This window comes from Gallinula chloropus (assembly GCF_964237585.1).
Source record: "Gallinula chloropus genome assembly, contig: HAP1_SCAFFOLD_541, whole genome shotgun sequence".
Classification (NCBI taxonomy): domain Eukaryota; kingdom Metazoa; phylum Chordata; class Aves; order Gruiformes; family Rallidae; genus Gallinula; species Gallinula chloropus.
In genome coordinates, this window is record NW_028168102.1 from 8,320 (window position 1) to 29,867 (window position 21,548).

General features: G+C 67.3%; 1 protein-coding gene across 1 annotated transcript; it reads left to right on the top strand.

The window, feature by feature from the left end:
• Positions 1–1,646: 1,646 nt before the first annotated feature.
• CLIP3 (CAP-Gly domain containing linker protein 3) lies at positions 1,647–21,266 on the top strand (the record flags this gene model as incomplete). Its single annotated transcript, XM_084281157.1, has 6 exons — positions 1,647–1,779; positions 6,652–6,791; positions 10,139–10,232; positions 11,692–11,853; positions 13,609–13,727; positions 21,030–21,266. Coding segments are annotated over 6 exons (885 nt in total), but the record flags the coding sequence as incomplete, so codon positions are not given.
• Positions 21,267–21,548: the final 282 nt, after the last annotated feature.

Genomic DNA, 21,548 nt, shown 5'->3' on the forward strand with positions numbered 1-21,548 from the left:
TATTCCCATCTCAGTATCCCCATCCCAGTATCCGTATCCCAGTATGCCCATCCCAGTATCCCCATCCGCATCACAGTATCCCTATCCCGGTATCCCCATCAGCATCCCAGTATGCCCATCCTAGTATCCCTATCCCAATATCCCTATCCCAGTATCCCCATCCCAGTATCCCCATCCCAGTATCCCCATCTCAATATCCCTATCCCAGTATCCCTATCCCAGTATCCCCATCCCAGTATCCCCATCCCAGTATCCCCATCTCAATATCCCTATCCCAGTATCCACATCCCAGTATCCCCATCCCAGTATCCCCATCATCATCCCAGTATACCCATCCCAATATCCCTATCCCAGTATCCACATCCCAGTATCCCCATCCCAGTATCCCCATCATCATCCCAGTATCCCCATCCCAATATCCCCATCCCAGTATCCCCATCCCAGTATCCCCATCCCAGCACCCTCATCTCCACCCCGGTATCTCCTCCCAGTATCCCCACCCCCATCCCAGTATCCCCATCCCAAACCCCCCCTCCCAGTTTCCCAGTATCCCCTCCCAATATCCCAGTTCTTCCCTCCCAGTAGCCTCCTCCTAGCTTCCCAGTATCCCCTCCCACTATCCCAGTCCTTCTATCCCAGTCGCCCCCATCCTGGTATCCCAGTATCCCAGCCCCAGTCCCCCAGTCCCCAGCACAGTCCCACTCTCTCAGTATCCCCTCCCAGTTTCCCAGTATCCCCTCCCAGTATCCCAGCTCTTCCATTCCAGTACCCCCTCCCAGTATCCCAGTATCCCAGCACTTCTATTCCAGTACCTCCCCTCCCAGTATCCCAGTATCCCCTCCCAGTACCTCCCCTCCCAGTACCCCAGTATCCCCTCCCAGTATCCCAGTATCCCCTCCCAGTATCCCAGTTCTTCCATCCCAGTACCCCCTCCCAGTTTCCCAGTATCCCCACCCAGTATCCCAGTATCCCCTCCCAGTATCCCAGTTCTTCCATCCCAGTACCCCCTCCCAGTTTCCCAGTATCCCCACCCAGTATCCCAGTCTCCCCTCCTAGTATCCCAGTCCTTCCATCCCAGTCTCCCTTCCCAGTCTCCCAGTATCCCCACCCAGTCTCCCAGTCTCCCCTCCCAGTATCCCAGTCCTTCCATCCCAGTCTCCCCTCCCAGTCTCCCCTCCTAATATCCCAGTATCCCCTCCCAGTATCTCCTCCCAGTATCCCAGTCTCCCCTCCCAGTCTCCCCTCCCAGTCTCCCAGTCTCCCAGTCTCCCAGTATCCCAGCCTCCCCTCCCAGTCTCCCAGTCTCCCCTCCCAGTCTCCCCTCCCAGTCTCCCAGTATCCCCTCCCAGTATCCCCTCCCAGTATCCCAGTCTCCCCTCCCAGTCTCCCAGTCTCCCCTCCCAGTCTCCCCTCCCAGTATCCCCTCCCAGTATGCCAGTTCTTCCATCCCAGTCTCCCAGTCTCCCCTCCCAGTCTCCCCTCCCAGTCTCCCCTCCCAGTTCCCAGTCTCCCCTCCCAGTATCCCAGTCTCCCCTCCCAGTCTCCCCTCCCAGTCTCCCCCTTCCACTCCCCCATCCCCCCCCGCCCCCATATCCATATTTGGGGGGTGGTCTCACCCCCCCCTTTCCCCCCCCCAGGCCGTTGCCATGACGAAGGAGCGCGGGGGGGACCCCGCTGGGGGGGGGGCGCCGCCCCCAGCCCCCCCCAGCCCGGCGCTGGAGCGACGCAAGCGGCCGGTGGTGCATCCGGCAGCCCCCGCCCCCCTGCCCAAGGACTACGGTGAGACCCCCCCCCAGCTGCTCCCGGGGGGGGGACACACGGGGGGGGGTGGGATATGGGGGGGTCCCTATGGACAGGGTGTTGGGGTGAAGGATATTGGGGTCTATGGGGGGGAGTTGGGGTCCCTGGGGGGGTGTTGGGGGTCACTGGGGGGGCATTAGGGGTCCCTGGGGGGGAGTTGGGGGTCCCTGGGGGGCTGGAGGGAGGAAATTGGGGTCCCTGGGGGGGTGTTGGGGGTCCCTGGGGGGGGCATTAGGGGTCCCTGGGGGGGGAGTTGGGGTCCCTGGGGGGGTGTTGGGGGTCCCTGGGGGGCCAAAGGAAGGAAATTGGGGGTCTCGGGGGGGGAGTTGGGGGTCCCTGGGGGGCCTGAGGAAGGGAATTGGGGTCCCTGGGGGGGAGTTTGGGGTCCCTGGGGGGCTGGAGGAAGGAAATTGGGGGTCCCTGGGGGGGTGTTGGGGTACCTAGGGGGGCATTAGGGGTCCCTGGGGAGCTGGAGGAAGGAAAATGGGGGTCCCTGGGGGGGCATTAGGGGTCCCTGGGGGGGAGTTCGGGGTCCCTGGGGGGGAGTTCAGGGTCCCTAGGGGGCCTGAGGAAGAAAATTGGGGATCCCTGGGGGGATGTTGGGGTCCCTGGGGGGGAATTGGGGGTCCCTGGGGGGCCAGAGGAAGGAAATTGGGGGTCCCCGGGCGGGCGTTGGGGTCCCTGGGAGGGAGTTGGGGGTCCCTGGGGGGGCATTAGGGGTCCCTGGGGGGGCATTGGGGTCCCTGGGGGGCCAGAGGAAGGAAATTGGGGGTCCCTGGGCGGGCGTTGGGGTCCCTGGGGCAGGATATTGGGGACCCAGGGGGTGGGATATGGGGGTTCCCTATGGACAGGGTCTTGGGGTGCAGGATATTGGGGTCCCTGGGGGGGCGTTGGGGTCCCTGGGGGGGCATTAGGGGTCCCTGGGGGGGAGTTGGGGATCCCTGGGGGCCAGAGGAAGGAAATTGGGGTCCCTGGGGGGGTGTTGGGGGTCCCTAGGGGGGCATTAGGGGTCCCTGGGGGGGGCGTTGGGGTCCCTGGGGGGGAGTTGGGGTCCCTGGGGGGCCAGAGGAAGGGAATTGGGGGTCCCTGTGGGGGCGTTGGGGTCCCTGGGGCAGGATATTGGGGACCCAGGGGGTGGGATATGGGGGGGTCCCTATGGACAGGGTCTTGGGGTGAAGGATATTGGGGTCTCTGGGGGGGTGTTGGGGTCCCTGGGGGGGTGTTGGGGTCCCTAGGGGAGGCATTAGGGGTCCCTGGGGGGGTGTTGGGGTCCCTGGGGGGAGTTGGGGGTCCCTGGGGGGCCAGAGGAAGGAAATTGGGGGTCCCTGGGGGGGCATTGGGGTCTCTGGGGGGCTGGAGGAAGGAAATTGGGGTCCCTGAGGGGGCATTGGGGGTCCCTGGGGGGCTGGAGGAAGGAAATTGGGGGTCCCTGGGGGGGTGTTGGGGTCCCTGGGGGGGAGTTGAGGGTCCCTGGGGGGCCTGAGGAAGAAAATTGGGGGTCCCTGGGGGGGAGTTGGGGTCCCTGAGGGGCCAGAGGAAGGAAATTGGGGGTCCCTGGGGGGGCGTTGGGGTCCCTGGGGGGGAGTTTGGGGTCCCTGGGGGGCCAGAGGAAGGGAATTGGGGTCCCTGGGGAGACATTGGGGTCCCAGGGTCAGGATATTGGGGACCCAGGGGGTGGGATATGGGGGTTCCCTATGGACAGGGTCTTAGGGTGAAGGATATTGGGGTCTCTGGGGGGGTGTTGGGGTCCCTGGGGGGGAGTTGGGGGGCCCTGGGGGGCCTGAGGAAGGGAATTGGGGTCCCTGGGGGGGCATTGCGGTCCCTGGGGGGCTGGAGGAAGGAAATTGGGGTCCCTGAGGGGGCATTGGGGGTCCCTGGGGGGCTGGAGGAAGGAAATTGGGGGTCCCTGGGGGGGTGTTGGGGTCCCTGGGGGGGAGTTGAGGGTCCCTGGGGGGCCTGAGGAAGAAAATTGGGGGTCCCTGGGGGGGAGTTGGGGTCCCTGAGGGGCCAGAGGAAGGAAATTGGGGGTCCCTGGGGGGGCGTTGGGGTCCCTGGGGGGGAGTTTGGGGTCCCTGGGGGGCCAGAGGAAGGGAATTGGGGTCCCTGGGGAGACATTGGGGTCCCAGGGTCAGGATATTGGGGACCCAGGGGGTGGGATATGGGGGTTCCCTATGGACAGGGTCTTAGGGTGAAGGATATTGGGGTCTCTGGGGGGGTGTTGGGGTCCCTGGGGGGGAGTTCGTGGTCCCTGGGGGGCCTGAGGAACGGAATTGGGGTCCCTGGGGGGGCATTGGGGGTCCCTGGGGGGCCTGAGGAAGGGAATTGGGGTCCCTGGGGGGGTATTGGGGTCCCTGGGGGGCCTGAGGAAGGGAATTGGGGTCCCTGGGGGGGCGTTGGGGGTCCCTGGGGGGCTGGAGGAAGGAAATTGGGGGTCCCTGGGGGGGTGTTGGGGTCCCTGGGGGGGAGTTGAGGGTCCCTGGGGGGCCTGAGGAAGAAAATTGGGGTCCCTGGGAGGGTGTTGGGGTCCCTGGGGGGGAGTTGGGGGTCCCTGGGGGGCTTGAGGAAGGGAGTTGGGGGTCCCTGGGGGGGCGTTGGGGTCCCTGGAGGGCCAGAGGAAGAAAATTGGGGTCCCTGGGGGGGCGTTGGGTCCCTGGGGGGGAGTTGGGGTCCCTGGGGAGACATTGGGGTCCCAGGGTCAGGATATTGGGGACCCAGGGGGTGGGATAAGGGGGTTCCCTATGGACAGGGTCTTGGGGTGAAGGATATTGGGGTCTTTGGGGGGGTGTTGGGGTCCCTGGGGGGGAGTTGGGGGTCCCTGGGGGGCTGAAGGAAGGAAATTGGGGGTCCCTGGGGGGGCGTTGGGGTCCCTGGGGCACTGGGATAAGGGATACTGGTGAGACTGGGGTAAGGGCTACTGGTGATACTGGGGCACTGGGGTACGGGCTACTGGGGATACTGGGGGCACTGGTGGGACTAGGATAAGGGATACTGATGGGACTGGTGTAAGGGCTACTGGTGATACTGGGGGCACTGGGGTACGGGATACTGGGGATACTGGAGGCACTGGGCTAAGGGATACTGGGGGCACTGGGCTAAGGGATACTGGGGGGACTGGGATAAGGGATACTGGTGATACTGGGAGCACTGGGGTACGGGATACTGGTGATACTGGGAGCACTGGGGTATGGGATACTGGCGATCCTGGGGGCACTGGGGTACGGGCTACTGGGGATACTGGGAGCACTGGGGTAAGGGCTACTGGCGATCCTGGGGGCACTGGGGTACGGGCTACTGGGGATACTGGGAGCACTGGGGTAAGGGCTACTGGGGATACTGGTGGCACTGGGGTACGGGCTACTGGGGATACTGGGAGCACTGGGGTAAGGGCTACTGGGGATACTGGTGGCACTGGGGTAAGGGCTACTGGGGATACTGGTGGGACTGGGGTACGGGATACTGGTGATCCTGGGGGCACTGGGGTACGGGGTACTGGCGATCCTGGGGGCACTGGAGTAAGGGATACTGGTGATACTGGGGGCACTGGGCTAAGGTATACTGGTGGTGCTGGTGTAAGGGCTACTGGTGATACTGGGGGCACTGGGCTAAGGGATACTGGTGATACTGGGAGCACTGGGGTATGGGATACTGGTGATACTGGGGGCACTGGGGTACGGGATACTGGTGATCCTGGGGGCACTGGGGTAAGGGATACTGGGGATACTGGTGGGACTAGGATAAGGGATACTGGTGGGACTGGTGTAAGGGCTACTGGTGATATTGGGGGCACTGGGATAAGGGATACTGGGGGCACTGGGATAAGGGATACTGGTGGGACTGGTGTAAGGGCTACTGGTAATACTGGGGGCACTGGGGTACGGGCTACTGGGGATACTGGGAGCACTGGGACAAGGGATACTGGGGATACTGGGGGCACTGGGATAAGGCATACTGGTGGTGCTGGTGTAAGGGCTACTGGTGATACTGGGGCACTGGGGTACGGGCTACTGGCGATACTGGGAGCACTGGGATAAGGCATACTGGGGGCACTGGGGTATAGGATAGTGGTGATACTGGGGCCACAGGGGTAAGGGATACTGGTGATCCTGGGGGCACTGGGGTACGGGATACTGGTGGGACTGGTGTAAGGGCTACTGGTGATCCTGGGGGCACGGGGACAAGGGATACTGGTGGGACTGGGGTAAGGGCTACTGGGGCTACTGGGGATACTGGTGGGACTAGGATAAGGGATACTGGTGGGACTGGTGTAAGGGCTACTGGTGATCCTGGGGGCACTGGGGTAAGGGATACTGGGGATACTGGTGGGACTAGGATAAGGGATACTGGTGGGACTGGTGTAAGGGCTACTGGTGATATTGGGGGCACTGGGATAAGGGATACTGGGGGCACTGGGATAAGGGATACTGGTGGGACTGGTGTAAGGGCTACTGGTGATACTGGGGGCACTGGGATAAGGGATACTGGGGGCACTGGTGTACGGGATACTGGTGGGACTGGGGTAAGGGCTACTGGTAATACTGGGGGCACTGGGGTACGGGCTACTGGGGATACTGGGAGCACTGGGACAAGGGATACTGGGGATACTGGGGGCACTGGGATAAGGCATACTGGTGGTGCTGGTGTAAGGGCTACTGGTGATACTGGGGGCACTGGGGTACGGGCTACTGGCAATCCTGGGAGCACTGGGGTATGGGATACTGGTGATACTGGGGGCACTTGGCTAAGGGATACTGGGGACACTGGGGTACGGGCTACTGGCGATCCTGGGGGCACTGGGGTACGGGCTACTGGTGATACTGGGAGCACTGGGAACCCCGTGTCCCCCCCCCCCAGCCTTCACCTTCTTCGACCCCAACGACGCCGCCTGCCGGGAGATCCTGCTGGACCCCCAGACCAGCGTCCCCCAGCTCTTCGCCATCCTGCGCCAGTGGGTGCCCCAGGTGCAGCACAGCGTGGACATCATCGGCAACGAGGTGAGGGGGGGGTCAGGGTGGGGGTCAGGGTGCTGGGGAGGGGGCCAGGGGGCTGGGCAGGGGGGCTATGGGCAGTAGGATTTGGGATACTGGGGGATACTGGGGATACTGGGGATACTGGGGGATACTGGGTGCAGCACAGCGTGGACATCATCGGCAACGAGGTGAGGGGGGGGTCAGGGTGGGGGTCAGGGTGCTGGGGAGGGGGCCAGGGGGCTGGGGAGGGGGGCTGTGGGCTGGGGAGGGGGGCTATGGGCAGTAGGACTGGGGTTACTGGGAATATTGGGGATACTGGGGTCGTGATGTGGATGGACATCATCAGCAACAAGGTGAGGGGGGGTCTGGGTGGGGGTCAGGGTGCTGGGGAGGGGGCCAGGGGGCTGGGGAGGGGGTCAGGGGGCTGGGCAGGGGGGCTATGGGCAGTAGGACTGGGGATACTGGGGGATACGGGGGGATACTGGGGGATACTGGGTGCCCCAGGTGCAGCACAGCGTGGACATCATCGGCAACGAGATGAGGGGGGGGTCAGGGTGGGGGTCAGGGTGCTGGGGAGGGGGTCAGGGGGCTGGGGAGGGGGGCTGTGGGCAGTAGGACTGGGAATACTGGGGATACTGGGGGATACTGGGGGATACTGGGGATACTGGGGATACTGGGTGCAGCACAGCGTGGACATCATCGGCAACGAGGTGAGGGGGGGTCAGGGTGGGGGTCAGGGTGCTGGGGAGGGGGCCAGGGGGCTGGGGAGGGGGGCTGTGGGCAGTAGGACTGGGGATACTGGGAATACTGGGGATACTGGGGTCGTGATGTGGATGGACATCATCAGCAACGAGGTGAGGGGGGGTCTGGGTGGGGGTCAGGGTGGGGGTCAGGGTGCTGGGGAGGGGGCCAGGGGGCTGGGCAGGGGGTCAGGGGTCTGGGGAGGGGGGCTATGGGCAGTAGGACTGGGGATACTGGGGATACTGGGGGATACTGGGTGCAGCACAGCGTGGACATCATCGGCAACAAGGTGAGGGGGGGTCAGGGTGGGGGTCAGGGTGCTGGGGAGGGGGCCAGGGGGCTGGGCAGGGGGCCAGGGGGCTGAGCAGGGGGGCTATGGGCAGTTGGACTGGGGATACTGGGGATACTGGGGGATACTGGGTGCAGCACAGTGTGGACATCATCGGCAACGAGGTGAGGGGGGGGTCAGGGTGGGGGTCAGGGTGCTGGGAGGGGGCCAGGGGGCTGGGGAGGGGGCCAGGGGGCTGGGCAGGGGGGCTATGGGCAGTAGGAGTGGGGATACTGGGGGATACTGGGGATACTGGGGTCCTGATGTGGATGGACAGCATCGGCAACGAGGTGAGGGGGGGTCTGGGTGGGGGTCAGGGTAGGGGTCAGGGTGCTGGGGAGGGGGTCAGGGTGCTGGGGAGGGGGCCAGGGGGCTGGGGAGGGGGTCTGTGGGCAGTAGGAGTGGGGATACTGGGGGATACTGGGGGATACTGGGGGATACTGGGGATACTGGGTGCAGCACAGCGTGGACCTCATCGGCAACGAGGTGAGGGGGGGTCAGGGTGGGGGCCAGGGTGCTGGGGAGGGGGCCAGGGTGCTGGGGAGGGGGCCAGGGGGCTGGGGAGGGGGTCTGTGGGCTGGGGAGGGGGGCTATGGGCAGTAGGACTGGGGATACTGGGGATACTGGGGATACTGGGGTCGTGATGTGGATGGACATCATCGGCAACGAGGTGAGGGGGGGGTCAGGGTGGGGGTCAGGGTGCTGGGGAGGGGGCCAGGGGGCTGGGGAGGGGGGCTATGGGCAGTAGGACTGGGGATACTGGGGAATACTGGGGATACTGGGGTCCCGAGGTGGATGGACGTCATCAGCAACGAGGTGAGGGGGGGTCAGGGTGGGGGTCAGGGTGCTGGGGAGGGGGCCAGGGGGCTGGGGAGGGGGGCTATGGGCATTAGGATTTGGGATACTGGGGGATACTGGGGGATACTGGGGGATACTGGGTGCCCCAGGTGCAGCACAGCGTGGACATCATCGGCAACGAGGTGAGGGGGGGGGTCAGGGTGGGGGTCAGGGTGCTGGGGAGGGGGCCAGGGGGCTGGGGAGGGGGTCTGTGGGCTGGGGAGGGGGGCTATGGGCAGTAGGACTGGGGATACTGGGGATACTGGGGATACTGGGGTCGTGATGTGGATGGACATCATCAGCAACGAGGTGAGGGGGGGTCTGGGTGGGGGTCAGGGTGGGGGTCAGGGTGGGGGTCAGGGTGCTGGGGAGGGGGCCAGGGGGCTGGGGAGGGGGGCTATGGGCAGTAGGACTGGGGATACTGGGGGATACTGGGGGATACTGGGTGCCCCAGGTGCAGCACAGCGTGGACATCATCGGCAACGAGGTGAGGGTGGGGGTCAGGGTGGGGGTCAGGGTGCTGGGGAGGGGGCCAGGGGGCTGGGGAGGGGGCCAGGGGGCTGAGCAGGGGGGCTATGGGCAGTAGGACTGGGGATACTGGGGATACTGGGGATACTGGGGTCGTGATGTGGATGGACATCATCAGCAACGAGGTGAGGGGGGGTCAGGGTGGGGGTCAGGGTGCTGGGGAGGGGGTCAGGGGGCTGGGGAGGGGGTTTATGGGCAGTAGGACTGGGGATACTGGGGGATACTGGGGATACTGGGGGGTTTGGGATAAGGGACACTGGGGATACTGGAGAGACTGGGGTAAGGGATACTGGGGGGACTGGGGATATTGGGGAGACTGGGGATACTGGAGGCACTGGGGTAAGGGATACTGGAGGCACTGGGGATACTGGGGGGACTGGGGGAAGGCATACTGGGGAGACTGAGGTAAGAGATACTAGGGAGACTGGGGGGACTGGGGTAAGGGATACTGGGGGGACTGGGGATACTGGGGTAAGGGATACTGGGGATACTGGGGTAATGGATACTGGGGAGACTGGGGAGACTGGGGTAAGGGATACTGGGGGGACTGGGGATACTGGGGGGACTGGGGTAAGGGATACTGGGGAGACTGGGGTAATGGATACTGGGGATACTGGGGGGACTGGGGTAAGAGATACTGGGGATACTGGGGAGTCTGGGGTAAGGGATTCTGGAGGGACTGGGGGGACTGGAGATACTGGTAGCACTGGGGTAAGGGATACTGGGGGGACTGGGGATACTGGTAGCACTGGGGTAAGGGATACTGGGGGGACTGGGGATACTGGTGGGGGGTGGGGGGGGTTCAGGCTGCCGTGGCAGCACCAGGATTGATGGAGTGGGGGGAACTGGGCGGACTGGGAAGGGAACTGGGGAGGCTGTGGAGATTGCGGAGGTGGAACTGGGAGGGCCCTGGCGTGTAACTGGTGGGACTGGGCAGATCCTGCGCCGCGGCTGCCACGTCAACGACCGGGACGGGCTGACGGACATGACGCTGCTGCACTACGCCTGCAAGGCCGGGGCACACGGCGTGGGTGGGTGCCCAGTGCTCCCAGTGTGCCCAGTGTCCCGTAGCCCAGTGTCCCCAGTGTGCCCAGTGTCCCTTAGCCCAGTGCCCCCAGTATGCCCAGTGTCCCTTAGCCCAGTGCCCCCAGTGAGCCCAGTGTCCCATAGCCCAGTATCCCCAATGCCCCCAGTATCCCTTAGCCCAGTACCCCCAGTGTCCCTTAGCCCAGTGCCCCCAGTATGCCCAGTGTCCCGTAGCCCAGTGCCCCCAGTGTGCCCAGTGTCCCGTAGCCCAGTGCTCCCAGTGTGCCCAGTGTCCCTTAGCCCAGTGCCCCCAGTATGCCCAGTGTCCCGTAGCCCAGTGCTCCCAGTATGCCCAGTGTCCCTTAGCCCAGTGCCCCCAGTATGCCCAGTGTCCCTAACCCCAGTGTCCCCAGTGCCCCCAGTATCCCGTAGCCCAGTGCTCCCAGTGTGCCCAGTGTCCCTTAGCCCAGTGCCCCCAGTATGCCCAGTGTCCCGTAGCCCAGTGCTCCCAGTATGCCCAGTGTCCCTTAGCCCAGTGCCCCCAGTATGCCCAGTGTCCCTAACCCCAGTGTCCCCAGTGCCCCCAGTATCCCTGAGCCCAGTGTCCCCAATGCCCCCAGTGTCCCTTAGCCCAGTGTCCCCAGTGCCCCCAGTGTCTCTTAGCCCAGTGCTCCCAGTATGCCCAGTGCCCCCAGTGTCTCTTAGCCCAGTGTCCCCAATGCCCCCAGTATCCCGTAGCCCAGTGTTCCCAGTGTCCCTTAGCCCAGTGTCCCCAGTGCCCCCAGTATCCCTTAGCCCAGTGTCGCCAGTATCCCTTATCCCCGTATCACCCAGTATCCTCAGTATCCCTTATCCCAGTACCCCCAGTATCCCTTAGCCCAGTATCCCCCGGTATCCCCAGTATCCCTTATCCCAGTGCCCCCAGTATCCCTTAGCCCAGTGTCGCCAGTATCCCTTATCCCATTACCCCCAGTATCCCTTAGCTCAGTCCCCCCATTCCCCCCAGTCCCCCCAGTCCCCCCATTCCCCCAGTCCCCCCCAGTCCCCCAATCCCCCAGTCCCCCCAGTCCCACCCCCATTCCCCCAGTCCCCCCAGTCCCACCCAGTCCCCCCAGTCCCCCATTCCCCCAGTCCCCCCCAGTCCCCCAATCCCCCAGTACCCCCAGTACCCCCAGTCCTCCCCAGCCCCCCATTCCCCCCCAGTCCCCCCAGTATCCCCAGTATCCCCAGTATCCCTTATCCCAGTATCCCCCAGTATCCCCAGTATCCCCAGTATCCCCAGTATCCCTTAGCCCAGTATCCCCCAGTATCCCCAGTATCCCCAGTATCCCCAGTATCCCTTAGCCCAGTATCCCCCAGTATCCCCAGTATCCCTTATCCCAGTGCCCCCAGTTCCCCCCAAGTCCCCCCAGTCCCCCCATTCCCCCCAGCCCCCCCAGTCCCCCCCTCCCCGTTGCCCCACAGGGGACCCCGCGGCCGCTGTGCGCCTGTCGACGCGGCTGCTGGCGCTGGGGGGGGACGTGACCCTGCGCAGCCGCTGGACCCACATGAACGCGCTGCACTACGCGGCCTACTTCGACGTCCCCGAGCTCATCCGCACCCTGCTGCGCGCCGCCGCCCCCCGCGGTGAGGGGACCCCCACAGGCCCACCCACCATGGGCCCACCCACTGTGGGGGGGGGCATTGGGGGTCTCTGGGTGCAGGATATTGGGGGTCCCTGGGGGGATATTGGGGTCCCTGGGGGGGCTGAGGAAGGGAATTGGGGGTCCTTTGGGGGACATTAGAGCCTTTGGGGGGTCAGAGGAAGGAGATTGGGGGTCCCTGGTGGGATATTAGGGCCCTTGGGGGGTCAAAGGAAGGGAATTGGGGGTCCCTGGGGGGGCATTAGGGCCCTTGGGGTGTCAGAGGAAGGGAATTGGGGGTCCCTGGGGGGCGTTGGGGGTCCCTGGGGGGCCTGAGGAAGGGAATTGGGGGTCCCTGGGGGGCTATTAGGGCCCTTGGGGGGCCTGAGGAAGGGAATTGGGGGTCCCTGGGGGGCTATTAGGGCCCTTGGGGGGCCTGAGGAAGGGAATTGGGGGTCCCTGGGGGGGTATTGGGGTCCCTGGGGGGCCTGAGGAAGGGAATTGGGGGTCCCTGGGGGGATATTGGGGTCCCTGGGGGGTCAGAGGCAGGGAATTGGGGGTCCCTGGGGGGCGTTGGGGGTCCCTGGGGTGGGTTCCTGCACTACGCGGCCTACTTCGACGTCCCCGAGCTCATCCGCACCCTGCTGCGCGCCGCGGCCCCCCGCGGTGAGGGGACCCCCGGGCCGGGCTGGGAGGGGCCCTGGGGGTCCCTGGGGGGCCTGAGGAAGGGAATTGGGGGTCCCTGGGGGGGAATTAGGGGTTCCTAGGGGGGCATTGGGGTCCCTGGGGGGCCTGAGGAAAGGAATTTGGGGTCCCTGAGGAGATATTGGGGTCCCTGGAGGGTCAGAGGAAGGGTATTGGGGTCCCTGGGGAGGTATTGGGGTCCCTGGGGTGGGCATTGGGGTCCCTGGGGTGTCAGAAGAAGGGAATTGGGGGTCCCTAGGGGAGAGTTGGGGTCCCTGGGGGGTCAGAGGAAGGAAATTGGGGGTGCCTGGGAGGATATTAGGGGTTTCTGGGGAGGTTTTAGGGTCCCTGGGGGCCTGAGGAAGGGAATTGGGGGTCCCTGAGGAGATATTGGGGTCCCTGGAGGGCCTGAGGAAGGGAATTGGGGGTCCCTGGGGGGATATTAGGGCCCTTGGGGGGCCTGAGGAAGGGAATTGGGGGTCCCTGGGGGGCATTAGGGGTCTCTAGGGTGACATTAGGGCCCTTGGGGAGTCAGGGGAAGGGTATTGGGGGTCCCTGGGGGGGCATTGGGGTCCCTGGGGGGCCTGAGGAAGGGAATTGGGGGTCCCTGGGGGGCGTTGGGGGTCCCTGGGGTGACATTAGGGCCCTTGGGGAGTCAGGGGAAGGGTATTGGGGGTCCCTGGGGGGGCATTGGGGTCCCTGGGGGGTCAGAGGAAGGGAATTGGGGGTCCCTGGGGCGGTATTGGGGTCCCTAGAGGGGCATTGGGGTCCCTGGGGGGGAGTTGGGGTTCTTAGGGGGCCTGAGAAAGGGAATTGGGGGTCCCTGGGGGGGAATTAGGGGTCCCTGGGGGGGTATTGGTGTCCCTGGGAGGCCTGAGGAAGGAAATTGGGGGTCCCTGGGGGGATATTAGGGGTCTCTGGGGAGGTTTTAGGGTCCCTGAGGGCCTGAGGAAGGGAATTGGGGCTCCGTGGGGGGGGCATTAGGGGTCCCTGGGGAGGCGTGGGTGGGTGCTGTTGGGGGGGGGGTCCCGGCTCGCGCCTCAGCATCCCCCTGCCCCCCCCCCTGCCCCCCCAGTGCTGCACTCGACCTGCAGCGACTTCAGCCACGGCACCGCCCTGCACATCGCCGCCTCCAACCTCTGCCTGGGCGCCGTGCGCTGCCTGCTGGAGCACGGGGCTGACCCTGCCATCCGGGTACCGGGGGGTCTGGGGGCGTGGGGGGGCTTGGGGGGGTCTGGGGGCTTGGGGGGGTTTGGGGGGTTTGGGGGGATGGGGGTCCGGGGGGATGGGGGGGCTCTGCCTGGGCGCCGTGCGCTGCCTGCTGGAGCACGGGGCTGACCCTGCCATCCGGGTACTGGGGGGTCTGGGGGCGTGGGGGGGTCTGGGGGGGGCTTGGGGGGCTCAGGGGGCTTGGGGGGGTTTGGGGGTCCTGGGGGATGGGGGTCCGGGGGGATGGGGGGGCTCTGCCTGGGCGCCGTGCGCTGCCTGCTGGAGCATGGGGTAGACCCCACGATTAGGGTACCAGGGGGTCTGGGGGCTTGGGGGGGTCTGGGGGGCATGGGGGGGCTTGGGGGGGTTTGGGGGGCCCAGGGGGATGGGGGTCCGGGGGGATGGGGGGGCTGTGCCTGGGCGCCGTGCGCTGCCTGCTGGAGCACGGGGTGGACCCCACCATCAGGGTACCGGGGGGTCTGGGGGCGTGGGGGGGTCTGGGGGGGTCTGGGGGGCTTGGGGGGGTTTGGGGGATCCTGGGGGATGGGGGTTTGGGGGGATGGGGGGGCTCTGCCTGGGCGCCGTGCGCTGCCTGCTGGAGCACGGGGCTGACCCTGCCATCCGGGTACCGGGGGGTCTGGGGGCGTGGGGGGGTCTGGGGGGGTCTGGGGGCTTGGGGAGGTTTGGGGGGTCCTGGGGGATGGGGGTCCGGGGGGATGGGGGGGCTCTGCCTGGGCGCCGTGCGCTGCCTGCTGGAGCACGGGGCTGACCCCACCATCCGGGTACCAGGGGGTCTGGGGGCTTGGGGGGGTCTGGGGGGTCTGGGGGCTTGGGGGGGCTTGGGGGGTCCTGGAGGATGGGGGTCCGGGGGGATGGGGGTCTGTGCCTGGGCGCCGTGCGCTGCCTGCTGGAGCACGGGGTGGACCCCACGATTAGGGTACCAGGGGGTCTGGGGGCTTGGGGGGGTCTGGGGGCTTGGGGGGACTTGGGGGGGTCTGGGGGCTTGGGGGGGCTTGGGGGGGTTTGGGGGGCTGGGGGTCTGGGGGGATAGGGGGTCTCTGCCTGGGCGCCGTGCGCTGCCTGCTGGAGCACGGGGTGGACCCCACCATCTGGGTACCGGGGGGTCTGGGGGCTTGGGGGGGCTTGGGTGGGTCTGGGGGCTTGGGGGGGCTTGGGGGGTCTGGGGGGATGGGGGTCCGGGGGGATGGGGGGGCTCTGCCTGGGCGCCGTGCGCTGCCTGCTGGAGCATGGGGTAGACCCCACGGTTAGGGTACCAGGGGGTCTGGGGGCTTGGGGGGGCTTGGGGGCATGGGGGGGCTTGGGGGGGTTTGGGGGGCCCAGGGGGATGGGGGTCCGGGGGGATGGGGGGTCTCTGCCTCCTGGAGCACGGGGCTGACCCTGCCATCCGGGTACCGGGGGGTCTGGGGGCTTGGGGGGGTCTGGGGGGGTCTGGGGGCTTGGGGGGGCTTGGGGGGTCCTGGCGGATGGGGGTCCAGGGGGATGGGGGGGCTCTGCCTGCTGGAGCACGGGGTGGACCCCACCATCAGGGTACCGGGGGGTCTGGGGGCTTGGGGGGGTCTGGGGGGGTCTGGGGGCTTGGGGGGGTTTGGGGGGTCCTGGGGGATGGGGGTCCGGGGGGATGGGGGGTCTCTGCCTGCTGGAGCACGGGGCTGACCCTGCCATCCGGGTACCGGGGGGTCTGGGGGCTTGGGGGAGTCTGGGGGGGTCTGGGGGCTTGGGGGGGCTTGGGGGGTCCTGGCGGATGGGGGTCCAGGGGGATGGGGGGGCTTTGCCTGGGCGCTGTTCGCTGCCTGCTGGAGCATGGGGCTGACCCTGCCATCCGGGTACCAGGGGGTCTGGGGGCTTGGGGGGGCTTGGGGGGGTCAGGGGGCTTGGGGGGGTTTGGGGGGTCCTGGGGGATGGGGGTCCAGGGGGATGGGGGGGCTCTGCCTGGGCGCCATGCGCTGCCTGCTGGAGCACGGGGCTGACCCTGCCATCCGGGTACCGGGGGGTCTGGGGGCGTGGGGGGGTCTGGGGGGGTCTGGGGGCTTGGGGGGGGCTTGGGGGGATGGGGGTCCAGGGGGATGGGGGGGCCCTGCCTGGGCGCCGTGCGCTGCCTGCTGGAGCACGGGGCTGACCCTGCGATCAGGGTACCGGGGGGTCTGGGGGCTTGGGGGGGTCTGGGGGGGTCTGGGGGCTTGGGGGGGTCAGGGGGGCTGGGGGGCTGGGGGGATGGGGGTCTGTGCCTGGGCGCCGTGCGCTGCCTGCTGGAGCACGGGGCTGACCCTGCCATCCGGGTACCGGGGGGTCTGGGGGCTTGGGGGGGCTTGGGGGGGCTTGGGGGGGTCAGGGGGGCTGGGGGGGTTCAGGGGGTCTTTGGGGATGGGGGTCCGGGGGGATGGGGGGGCTCTGCCTGGGCGCCGTGCGCTGCCTGCTGGAGCATGGGGTAGACCCCACGGTTAGGGTACCAGGGGGTCTGGGGGCTTGGGGGGGCTTGGGGGCATGGGGGGTCTTGGGGGGGTTTGGGGGGCCCAGGGGGATGGGGGTCCGGGGGGATGGGGGGGCTCAGCCTGGGCGCCGTGCGCTGCCTGCTGGAGCACGGGGTGGACCCCACCATCAGGGTACCAGGGGGTCTGGGGGCGTGGGGGGGCTTGGGGGGGTCTGGGGGCTTGGGGGGGGCTTGGGGGGCTGGGGGTCTGGGGGGATGGGGGTCTGTGCCTGGGTGCCGTGCGCTGCCTGCTGGAGCATGGGGCTGACCCCACCATCAGGGTACCGGGGGGTCTGGGGGCTTGGGGGGGTCTGGGGGGGTCAGGGGGGCTGGGGGGGTTCGGGGGGTCTGGGGGTCTGGGGGGATGGGGGGATGGGGGTCTCTGCCTGGGCACCATGCGCTGCCTGCTGGAGCACGGGGCTGACCCTGCCATCCGGGTACCGGGGGGTCTGGGGGCTTGGGGGGGCTTGGGGGGGCTTGGGGGGGTCAGGGGGGCTGGGGGGGTTCAGGGGGTCTTTGGGGATGGGGGTCCAGGGGGATGGGGGGGCTCTGCCTGGGCGCTGTGCGCTGCCTGCTGGAGCACGGGGCTGACCCTGCCATCCGGGTACCAGGGGGTCTGGGGGCTTGGGGGGGTCTGGGGGGGTCTGGGGGCTTGGGGGGGCTTGGGGGGTCCTGGAGGATGGGGGTCCGGGGGGATGGGGGTCTGTACCTGGGTGCCGTGCGCTGCCTGCTGGAGCACGGGGCTGACCCTGCCATCTGGGTACCGGGGGGTCTGGGGGCATGGGGGGGCTTGGGGGAGTCTGGGGGCTTGGGGGGCTTTGGGGGGTCTGGGGGGATGGGGGTCCGGGGGGATGAGGGGGCTCTGCCTGGGCGCCGTGCGCTGCCTGCTGGAGCACGGGGTGGAACCCACCTTCAGGGTACCGGGGGGTCTGGGGATGTGGGGGGGTCTGTGGGCATGGGGGGGCTTGGGGGGGTCTGGGGGCTTGGGGGGGTTCAGGGGGTCTTTGGGGATGGGGGTCCGGGGGGATGGGGGGGCTCTGCCTGGGCGCCGTGCGCTGCCTGCTGGAGCACGGGGCTGACCCTGCCATCCGGGTACCGGGGGGTCTGGGGGCTTGGGGGGGCTTGGGGGGGCTTGGGGGGGCTTGGGGGGGTCAGGGGGGCTGGGGGGGTTCAGGGGGTCTTTGGGGATGGGGGTCCGGGGGGATGGGGGGTCTCTGCCTGCTGGAGCACGGGGCTGACCCTGCCATCCGGGTACCGGGGGGTCTGGGGGCTTGGGGGGGTCTGGGGGGGTCTGGGGGCTTGGGGGGGTCAGGGGGGCTGGGGGGCTGGGGGGATGGGGGTCTGTGCCTGGGCGCCGTGCGCTGCCTGCTGGAGCATGGGGCTGACCCCACCATCAGGGTACCGGGGGGTCTGGGGGCTTGGGGGGGTCTGGGGGGGTCAGGGGGGCTGGGGGGTTTTGGGGGGTCCGGGGGGATGGGGGTCCGGGGGGATGGGGGGGCTCTGCCTGGGCGCCGTGCGCTGCCTGCTGGAGCACGGGGCTGACCCTGCCATCCGGGTACTGGGGGGTCTGGGGGCGTGGGGGGGTCTGGGGGGGTCTGGGGGCTTGGGGGGGTTTGGGGGGCCCAGGGGTATGGGGGTCCGGGGGGATGGGGGGGCTCTGCCTGGGCGCCGTGCGCTGCCTGCTGGAGCACGGGGCTGACCCCACCATCAGGGTACTGGGGGGTCTGGGGGCTTGGGGGGGTCTGAGGGGGTCAGGGGGGCTGGGGGGGTTTGGGGGGTCCTGGGGGATGGGGGAGACTGGGGGACTGGGATGGACTGGGATGGACTGTGGGACTGGGGAGGACTGGGATGGATTGGGGAACTGGGGAGGACTGGGATGGATTGGGGGACTGGGATTGACTGGGATGCATTGAGGGACTGGGATTGACTGGGATGGATTGGGGGAACTGGGGAGGACTGGGATGGATTGGGGGACTGGGGAGGACTGGGATGGATTGGGGGACTGGGATTGACTGGGATGGATTGGGGGAACTGGGGAGGGTTGGGGGGACTTGGGGGGCTGGGGGAGCCTGGGTGACTGGGCGGGACTGGGATGCATTGAGGGACTGGGGGACTGGGATGGATTGGGGAACTGGGGAGGACTGGGATGGATTGGGGGAACTGGGGAGGACTGGGATGGATTGGGGAACTGGGATTGACTGGGATGGACTGGGGGAACTGGGGAGGGTTGGGGGGACTTGGGGGGCTGGGGGAGCCTGGGGGACTGGGATGAACTGTGATGCATTGAGGGACTGGAGGGAACTGGGAGCACTGGGATGGATTGGGGGGACCGCTGAGGGTCAGGGGGGCTGGTGGGGGGGTGTGTTGAATTGAGGAGGGGTCTCCCCATCCCCCCTCCCCCTCAATACTCCCTCTCCCCCCTCCCCCAGAACAGCAAAGGGCAGGTGGCAGCCGAGGGGGTCCCGGACCCCACGGACATGGGGGGGATTGGGTGGCTTGGGGGGGCCGGGGGGCTTGGTGGGGGGGCGGGGGCTTGAGGGGAACTGGGATGGACTGGGATGGATTGGGGGACTGGGGGGGGGATGGGGGGGTTTGGGGAGTTCTGGGGGCATGGGGGGGACTGGGGAGGCCTGGGATGGACTGGGGGACTTGGGGACTGGGATGGACTGGGGGACTGGGATGGATTGGGGGACTGGGGAGGACTGGGATGGATTGGGGGACTGGGATGGACTGGGATGGATTGGGGGAACTGGGGAGGGTTGGAGGGACTTGGGGGGCTGGGGGAGCCTGGGGGACTGGGATGAACTGTGATGCATTGAGGGACTGGGGGGGACTGGGATGGATTGGGGGACTGGGATGGACTGGGATGGATTGGGGAACTGGAGAGGACTGGGATGGATTGGGGTGACTGGAGGGGGTTGGGGGGACTTGGGGTGTCTGGGGGGCTGGGGGAGCCTGGGGGACTGAGATGAACTGTGATGCATTGAGGGACTGGGGGGGACTGGGGGACTGGGATGGATTGGGGGTACTGGGGGGGGTTGGGGGGGCTTGGGGTGTCCGGGGGGCTGTGGGGGACTGGGGGGGGACTGGGATGCATTGAGGGACTGGGGGAAACTGGGGGGACTGGGATGGACTGGGATGGATTGGGGTGACTGGAGGGGGTTGGGGGGACTTGGGGTGTCCAGGGGGCTGTGGGAGCCTGGGGGACTGGGATGGACTGGGATACATTGAGGGACTGGGATGGATTGGGGGACTGGGATGGACTGGGATGGATTGGGGGACTGGGATGGACTGGGATACATTGAGGGACTGGGATGGATTGGGGGACTGGGATGGATTGGGGGTACCGCTGAGGGTCAGGGGGGCTGGTGGGGGGGGGGTGTTGAATTGAGGAGGGGTCTCCCCATCCCCCCTCCCCCTCAATACACCCTCTCCCCCCTCCCCCAGAACAGCAAAGGGCAGGTGGCAGCCGAGGGGGTCCCGGACCCCACGGACATGGGGGGGATTGGGTGGCTTGGGGGGGCCGGGGGGCTTGGTGGGGGGGCGGGGGCTTGAGGGGAACTGGGATGGACTGGGATGGATTGGGGGACTGGGGGGGGGATGGGGGGGTTTGGGGAGTTCTGGGGGCATGGGGGGGACTGGGGAGGCCTGGGATGGACTGGGGGACTTGGGGACTGGGATGGACTGGGGGACTGGGATGGACTGGGATGGATTGGGGGACTGGGATTGACTGGGATGGATTGGGGGAACTGGGGAGGGTTGGGGGGACTTGGGGGGCTGGGGGAGCCTGGGGGACTGGGCGGGACTGGGATGCATTGAGGGACTGGGGGAGTGGGATGGATTGGGGGACTGGGGAGGACTGGGATGGATTGGGGAACTGGGATTGACTGGGATGGACTGGGGGAACTGGGGAGGGTTGGGGGGACTTGGGGTGTCCGGGGGGCTGGGGGATCCTGGGGACTGGGATGAACTGTGATGCATTGAGGGACTGGAGGGAACTGGGAGCACTGGGATGGATTGGGGGGACCGCTGAGGGTCAGGGGGGCTGGTGGGGGGGTGTGTTGAGTTGAGGAGGGGTCTCCCCATCCCCCCTCCCCCTCAATACACCCTCTCCCCCCTCCCCCAGAACAGCAAAGGGCAGGTGGCAGCCGAGGGGGTCCCAGACCCCACGGACATGGGGGGGATTGGGTGGCTTGGGGGGGCCGGGGGTCTTGGTGGGGGGGCGGGGGCTTGAGGGGAACTGGGATGGACTGGGATGGATTGGGGGACTGGGGGGGGATGGGGGGGTTTGGGGATTTCTGGGGGCATGGGGGGGACTGGGGAGGCCTGGGATGGACTGGGGGACTTGGGGACTGGGATGGACTGGGGGACTGGGATGGATTGGGGGACTGGGATGGACTGGGATGGATTGGAGGGAACTGGGGAGGACTGGGATGGATTGGGGAGACTGGAGGGGGTTGGGGGGACTTGGGGTGTCTGGGGGCTGGGGGAGCCTGGGGGACTGAGATGAACTGTGATGCATTGAGGGACTGGGGGGGGACTGGGGGACTGGGATGGACTGGGATGGATTGGGGGACTGGGGGGAGGGTTGGGGGGACTTGGGGTGTCCGGGGGGCTGGGGGAGCCTGGGGGACTGGGATGAACTGTGATGCATTGAGGGACTGGAGGGAACTGGGAGCACTGGGATGGATTGGGGGGACCGCTGAGGGTCAGGGGGGCTGGTGGGGGGGTGTGTTGAGTTGAGGAGGGGTCTCCCCATCCCCCCTCCCCCTCAATACACCCTCTCCCCCCTCCCCCAGAACAGCAAAGGGCAGGTGGCAGCCGAGGTGGTCCCGGACCCCACGGACATGGCGCTGGACAAGGCGGAGGCGGCGCTGGCGGCGCGGGAGCTGCGGCGGCTGCTGCTGGACGCGGTGCCCCTCAGCTGCAGCCTGCCCAGGGTCACCCTCCCCAACTACGACAACCTCCCCGGCAACCTCATGCTCCTCTGCCTGGGGCTGCAGCTGGGGGACAGGGTCCGCATCGACGGGGGGAAGGTGAGGGGGGGGGATAGAAGGGGGTTTGGGGGGGATAAAAGGGGTTTGGGGGGGATAGAAGGGGGTTTGGGGAGGATAAAAGGGGTTTGGGGGGGATAGAGGGGGGTTTGGGGGGATAAAAGGGGTTTGGGGGGGATAGAAGGGGGTTGGGGAGGATAAAAGGGGGTTTGGGGGGATAAAAGGGGTTTTGGGGGTGATAGAGGGGGATTTGAGGGGGATAGAAGGGGGTTTGGGGGGGATACAGGGAGATTTGAGGGGTGTAGAGGGAGGTTTAGGGGGATA